The sequence below is a fragment of the Macrobrachium rosenbergii genome, chromosome 36 (genome assembly GCF_040412425.1).
Source record: "Macrobrachium rosenbergii isolate ZJJX-2024 chromosome 36, ASM4041242v1, whole genome shotgun sequence".
Classification (NCBI taxonomy): domain Eukaryota; kingdom Metazoa; phylum Arthropoda; class Malacostraca; order Decapoda; family Palaemonidae; genus Macrobrachium; species Macrobrachium rosenbergii.
In genome coordinates, this window is record NC_089776.1 from 14,388,933 (window position 1) to 14,396,445 (window position 7,513).

Here is a 7,513-nt window from a genome sequence, read left to right on the forward strand (position 1 = left end):
TTATCTATAATATCTGAGTCTCAGGCTCCTTTTGAAAGGTTCATCGTATTTCTTTGTTTAATCAGAGCTGATTTCACCATCTGGCTTTTGAACTGACAATTGCTGATGTAAATTATACATGACAAATTCCAGTTTATTCTGAGATTTTGGATATTTATGTGGTTAAAAATAGCTGAGCTCTGTTGTCCATACCTAACTGAACGTTGATGCTGTATTAATATCTGGGGGAGTGATTTACCTGTGAACAAATATAAGATTGTTCACAATCGAGGCAAGGGGTTTTGTAAACTCCTGTGTCTTTGGGGACTGGCGTTTGTTGGACGTTAATCAGGGATTTGGCCGAGGTATTTGGGTGAGTAAAAGCAAAAGGGTTCGAGTTTCCAAGTGTGGATGTGTCAACGTCTTAATCCTGTCCAGGTGTGGGATTTTTATTTCATTGTTGGGCATCTCTCTAGTCTTGTTTTGAGGGAGATGGTAGAAGATTATGTTAGTTTTGTGGATCGCTTTCTCAATTATATGGTCAGGGTACTTTAAAGATGACAGCTGATTGTGGATTAGTTCAATTTCCTTTTCCAGGAAATCTGAGGAGCAGATCCATAAGGCGCTTAAGAATAAATTGCTGGCTACGCCAATCTTGGTAGAGATGTCGTGGTAGCTAAAAAAGTGGATGTATGAGAGTGAAAATGTTGGTTTTCTGTATGTGGTAAATTTGTATTCTGTCGTGTCTCTGATTATTCAAACGTCAAGGAAAGGAATTTTGTTAAACAAATTCATTGAAATTGCCCCACCTATTATCCCAAAACGTTAAGATATCACCTACATATCTCATCCACAACATGTCTTTAGGTTTTATTGCATTTATTATTATAGTTTCAAAATATTCCATGTATAGATTGGCCAAAACAGGACTTGTGGGGCTGCCATACTGCACCCGAATTTATGTTTATAGAATGACTCCCCAAGAGAAAAGACGTTATTTGATACACACAATTCAACTAACATTATTTTCTCTCTCTCTTTCTCTCTCTCCTACTCTCTGTGAAAGGTAGGAAGGGGAGAAGGGACAGGGCAGGAAGGGAGGTCCCACCCCTCCCTTTCAGTCCTTAGCTTCTTTTCTCTCTCTCTCTCTCTCTCTCTCTCTCTCTCTCTCTCTCTCTCTCTCTTTAACCATTATCTGCTGGGCAGAGGAGGCCTATGCAATGACCACGCAACCCTTGTGGCCATTCCCTTGACAGAATAACAATAATTAGATAATTTAGCGTTGCTAGACTTCTCCGAAGTTTGGAAACAAACTGTTGAATTCTTCCCGCGCCTTCAAGCATGAATGACGCCCTCTTTGCAAGGACAGATGTTTCCTTATTCACTTTCTTATTTAACATATTCTCTTTTATTATTTATAAAGGGACGGATGTGGTATATAACATTTACTTTAGGCTATGAGTCATGAATTGTTATTTTTCCCAGAGGTTATGATACTAATTCCACAGAGAGCGAGAGGCCTGAATCAGTCATAGATTAAACTGGCGTGATTTTTACCTGGAAAACAGAGCCAAGTTACTCATTTATGTATTTGTTTATTTACATTCCATACGCAGTGATGACTAACTCTAGCAAGCATCCTGTCATCTGAACATGTTCACGACAATGTACTGCAGGACGTGACATATTCTAAGCCATTTACCTCGACATTTTTCAGGGGAACCTGTCGCCTGTGCTGTCTATCAAGTTTTATTGCAGCTAAACGCAAAATCAATACTTCTACCGCTGAAACTGTCCCGCGTACCTTTCTTATCTCGTCACCTGCAAGAGGAAAAAGATTTACGAAGGCAAGGAACAACTGAGAGAGAGAGAGAGAGAGAGAGAGAGAGAGAGAGAGAGAGAGAGAGAGAGAGAGAGAGAACTCCTACTGTCTATCTTCTCGTCACTATAATCCTCAGTGATAGGAGACAGACGAAAGATTTACAGAGCTGAGGAACAACCGAGGTTTAATGAGAGAGAGAGCTCCTTCTGTTTAATTTTTCGTCATTAATCATCAATAATAGCAAATGAGAGAAGAGATTAAAGAGACAGTAGAGGTGAAATGAATTGCTATATAGTTACAGTAGCCTGCTTTCGTTTCTAGCTAGGCCTGTTGTACAATGTCCATACACACTTAGACTAAGACGCTGTTTTGGCTCGCGTCTGAATGTCGTGGGAACACGGTTTTTGTCCGATTAGCATCGGCTTAATAGGACCTTTTACCCTTTCCCAAAAAAAGCGAAAGGCCCTATAGAGAAGGACAGAGGCCTATCGAACGCCCGAGAGAGACGAGAAGACCCGTCTGTCATTCCCCCGCGGGGGAAGGGAAGACAAAAACCGCCGGCGTACCTAAGACTCGCCACGCCAAACGGACACAATTTTGTAGGGAATCGAACGTGCGTCTGACATGTCCGCCGCTCTCAACAAAGACTACACAAACCAGTGCGTGTCGCAGACATTGAGGGAGATGGTGCTACAATGAAGGACGATCCCAAATTCAACATTCTGTTCGTGAGGGAAGTGGAGAAGCATCCGGCGCTGTACACGTCGACGGTGCACGGACATGTGAACAAGCAGGAACAAGAGCACCACTGGAGATTAGTGGCCGAGGCGCTGAACGAATCAAGTGAGTTGAGCAGGAGAATGTGTTTTTTCGCCGCCGCCGCCGCTGCTGCTGCTGCTTTGCTTTGTTCCACGTCGTCCGTCCTCTCTCTCTCTCTCTCTCTCTCTCTCTCTCTCTCTCTCTCTCTCTCTCTCTTAGCCTCGAGCACAGCGAAGGTGTGGGAGTGTGGTTGAGTGTGTTCGTGCGTGTGTATGAGTGTGTACGAGTCCTTGCGTGCATGCTGCTGCCTCGCTACACTACTCTCTCTCTCTCTCTCTCTCTCTCTCTCTCTCTCTCTCTCTCTCTCAGTCTTCGGAATTCATGTCTCTTGTCCGAGGCGTCCCGGAGAGGAAGGATGAAGCGTGTTGTTTTGTCATGGCGTTTATTTATAGATTTGTAATCGCTGTCCCTTCGAAGAATCGCGATCATTGTGGTTCTGCTTTCGTCACAAAACGACCGCTTTGCTTTTGTAAGTTTCAGGTGAAATTCACCGGGGAAATATTTTTGTGCTTTGGGAAGTATGAGTAACGGGATGCTTAAATGTTGACGTATTGGGTAGAACTTTGAAGAAAGCAGCCTACGAGCAAGTAAAAAGAGTTGTAAGATGAACTAGGGAAATACTATTTCATTAATATTCCTTTGATTTCGTAAATGGATGTCAGCTTTTCGTGCAAAATGACGCAGCCGCAATTGCGCGAACTTTAATGATGAATCTGAAGCATTGTAAACACTTGTTAATACTGATAACATTTGAAGCAAATGCAGTGATACTGTTTGTGCGTAAGCTGTTGTTTTTGCTCACTTCGTAAACAAGTAAACAAGATCACGCATCGCGCTCTTTCTTTCGAGATACCTTTTACGAACGGAGCGACTGGCTTTATTCGATCCTGTCATTAAAGCAAAACAAGTGTAAGGAGTAAACAGGTGTCCGTTGGTATAGCTAGCCAAGCAGAACACCAACAACAACAGGTGTCTCTGAGCATGTGTCCCGGGTAGCCACCGAAGGCCAAGGTCAAGGTTACTGAGACCCGTGTCCTCCAGACCTTGACTCATACACCTTAGGTTGAAGGTCACTGAAGGTGGAAAGGTATAGTTCATGGTTATTCCCGAGGAGAAAGTGAAGTTTCAGGGGTTTTCTTATTAGAAAGTGAAGGTGAAAGTCAATCCTAAAGAGAAAGCCAGTGCTTGAGGTTGTTGGTAAAAAAAGTGAGGTTACTCTCCAGGAGAAAGTGAAGCTTAAAGTTATATGGTGAGAGATAGTGAAGCTTAAGAAAATGAAGCTTAAGAAAATGAAGCTTAAAGGTTACTTAAAGAAAGTAAGTGAGAAAAGTGAAGCTAAATTATATGGTGATTCCTAAAAAATGAGAGTGAAGTGAAAGGTTACTCCTAAAGAGAAAGTGAAGCTTAAAGTTATATGGTGAGAGATAGTGAAGCTTAAGAAAATGAAGCTTAGGGTTACTTCTAAGGAGAAAGTGAAGCTAAAAGGTATTCCTAAAAGAAAGTGAAGTGAAAGGTTACTCCTAAAGAGAAAGTGAAGCTTAAAGTTATATGGTGAGAGATAGTGAAGCTTAAGAAAATGAAGCTTAGGGTTACTTCTAAGGAGAAAGTGAAGCCAAATGGTATTCTTAAAAAGAAATAGTGAAGTGAAAATGAAGTTACTACCTAAAGAGAAAATGAAGCTTTACTCCTAAAGAGAAAGTGAAGCTTTAAAGTTATATGTAAGAGATAGTGAAGCTTAAGAAAATGAAGCTTAGGGTTACTTCTAAGGAGAAAGTGAAGCTAAAAGGTATTCCTAAAAGAAAGTGTGTGTGTACATACATACATAGAGAGAGAGAGAGAGAGAGAGAGAGAGAGAGAGAGAGAGAGAGAGAGAGAGAGAGAGAGAGAGAGAACAGAAAATTAGTTATAAAAAATTGCGAAAGCGAAATATTTTAGTCAACTTTTTAAGAAAATATTAGAAAAGTTCATCAGTGCAATAAATGGTTTCGTTACTAAGAAGCAAGGTGGCATTATTATTATTATTATTATTATTATTATTATTATTATTATTATTATTATTATTATTATTATTATTGCATAAAAAATCCAAGTTTCTTGACGCGTCGGTTGTCAGGATGCACCACTTCTACGGTATTTAAAATAGGTTTTCATATTTCCCCAAAAACAAGATTTTGCAGACCCAGATATCTTGATGTTGCAGAAATGTGCCCAACCTCAGCAAGGCTTACGTCCTGAAAGTGGTCGTTCTCACAAAATGTCTGTTTTCTGTGTATTTCAGTTCTGTAGTTACTGTGCTGCAAGGAAATGCTAGGATATTGATGTACTGTTGCAACAGTTTTGGGAACTTTGTTCTGCATTTACTGCACTGAGACAATGCCTAGATACTGTAGTACAGTTGCAACAGTTTTGGGAAGATTTTGTTCTGAAGTTACTGCACTGTGAGACAATGCCTAATACTGTAGTACAGTTGCAACAGTTTTGGGAAGATTTTGTTCTGAAGTTACTGCACTGTGAGACAACGCCTAGATACTGTTGTACCGTTACGACAGTTTTGGAAACTTTCTGCTCTGAAGATTCGCTGAGGTTAATGAGGTGTAAGTAGGTGCTAGGATACTGCAGTTTTGGGAGCCTTCTGTTCTGAAGTTATTGAGCTGCAAGAAAATGCGTCGACACTGATGCAGTTTTCACACTGTCCAAAGTTGAGTTTTGGATCATGTAAAGGTTTTATGAAGGATAGTTTTATCACTGGAATTTAAAGCTTCTGGTATAATCTCTCTCCCTTGGACTGCAATGTTGTGTGTAAAGTCTAGTCATATGAATGGTTTACAAAGAGCAGTTTTATCCTGAGAATTTAAAGCTTTTGGTACAGTGTCTCTCCTTTTGGTTGTAAAGTTATAAAGTTGTAGAGCTTTACGTGTCAAGTCTAGAACTTTGAAACGTTTATGAAATGTAGCTTTATCCTGGGAATTTAAAGCTTTCGCTATAGTCACTCTCCCTGGGACTGTAAAGTTATAATAGCTATAAAGCTTGAGGTAAAGTTTCAAATCCTCTCAAGTACTTTGCGGTAATACTCTCGTAATGTTTATTCGATAATGTACATCGAGTTTAATTTTATTTTTATCCGCTGCATTCCTTCAAAGTTTATTGGAATAACTTTTCCGTAGATTGTAGGTGTATTGTACTTAAAATAAGAAAAAAAAAAAACAAACGGCCGAAAAAAAATATTACTGGTACTTCCATTGTTGACTGAAATGAGTAGTCGAAAAAGTAACGAACTGATTTATTATAGTTTTTTATCATTCGAATAAATAACGGACTGATTTATTATAGTTTTTATCATTCTTGACATTGGAGCTTCAAAGTCAGGGTGTTTAGAAGGTATAGGAGATACTTATAAATTGTGCTACACAGTTGTTTTATCGATATATTGATTAATCTTTGAATTAATCAGTCAGTATTATTCGTGGAAAGTTATACGACTGTTATAGATACATAATTTCGAAGAGTTCTTTCTAAATCCTGTCACGTCATTACGTTGTTTTTAAGATAATTTTGCAACCAGTACCTCAGGAAATAAACTAGTTAGCTAATATATATTATTTTTTATTATTGTTGATTGATTTACAGAATCAGCTGTACCATTCATGATCATTTTCTTTCAATTTCAGGCGCCAACTGCAAGGAAAAATGGAAAAACCTGAGGTCATCATTGTGTCGACACCTGCGCAATCAGTACGCCTACGGCCCAGGGGCGCGGTGCAAGAAGTCCTACTACCTGGCCAAGTACATGGAGTTCCTGATCCCCTACATCAAAATCCGCCAGCCGGGGCAATTCGCGTCCGTCGTGGACATCGTCAAAGAAGAAGAATTCCACGAGGCTGACTACGAATACGACCTGACGACCGAAGCAGAAATCAGAGAAGATGATGATCCCTACAACAATACCCCAACGGAGACGAACTCCGACCACCACCACCACCTGCAGCCTCCAGACGGGATGGCGTCCCCGCCCCTCAGCGTCCTCTCTCCCGTGCAGGAGCTCCACGAGCTGCCCGTCAAGAAGCGACGCAAACTGCTGGAGGAGGAGGAGGAGGAGGGAGAGAGGGTGGAGGTGAGTCCCTCGTACGACAAGCTGACGAAGGAGTACTTCGCCCTGAAATCAAAATTCGACGCCCAGCCCGAAGACCCCGACTTGCTCTTCCTGAAGAGCCTCCTGCCGGAGATGCACAGAATGAAGGACAGGCAGAAGAACAAGTTCAAAATGATGATCCTCGGTGCCATAGAGACGATCCTTTACAGCGCAGCACCCTGCGGCGAGTCTTCCAGTGCCCAGACAGTACGAGCGCAAGGGCCCCAGCAGCCGGTGCCGGCTGTGCCTCCAGACGACACGGGCACCGTTTAGAGGCGTTCCTCAAGGTGGTGCAGTAAGCCTGCTTCTGTTTGAGTTGTCAGTAGATTTATTTTCAAAGCGCATTGTGATTTCTTGTGATTCTCTTGAGATCGTTTTTATTTTCGTATTTTCTTACTTTGTCGAGAAAAGAAAAAAACTTTTGATGATATAGAACTATATTTCTTAATGTGAAGATGTTACGAAATAAAAATTTTTGGAACTAAGTCGATCCTCTTTGATTATACCGGATGATGGTGTCTTTGTAAATGCTCTCTCTCTCTCTCTCTCTCTCTCTCTCTCTCTCTCTCTCTCTCTCTCTCTCTCTCTCTCTCTCTCTCTCTCTCTCTCTCTCTCAACAGTTCTGATGGAAAAAATTTCAACTCATGAAATGGTATGTAATCAAAAACAGTATTAAATAAAGTATATTTAAAGTATATTTAGGTTGGTAAGGGAAAAACGAGAGAGAGAGAGAGTGAGTTTATAAACTGAGAATGAGTTTTACT

General features: G+C 40.8%; 1 protein-coding gene across 4 annotated transcripts; it reads left to right on the forward strand.

Annotated features, from left to right (window-relative positions):
- The first annotated feature begins 2,269 nt into the window (after positions 1-2,269).
- On the forward strand, positions 2,270-7,234 carry LOC136856654 (uncharacterized). Of its 4 annotated transcripts, none has more exons than XM_067134664.1 (2): positions 2,270-2,644; positions 6,289-7,234. In XM_067134664.1, the coding sequence occupies exons 1-2, from the start codon at positions 2,497-2,499 to the stop codon at positions 7,020-7,022; spliced, it is 882 nt and encodes a 293-aa protein (XP_066990765.1). In that variant the 5' UTR covers positions 2,270-2,496; the 3' UTR covers positions 7,023-7,234. The 4 variants fall into 4 exon arrangements, with proteins under 4 accessions (XP_066990765.1, XP_066990766.1, XP_066990768.1 ...); XM_067134665.1 differs by lacking the exon at positions 2,270-2,644 and adding an exon at positions 2,913-3,089; XM_067134667.1 differs by lacking the exon at positions 2,270-2,644 and adding an exon at positions 4,327-4,406.
- The last annotated feature ends 279 nt before the right edge of the window (positions 7,235-7,513 follow it).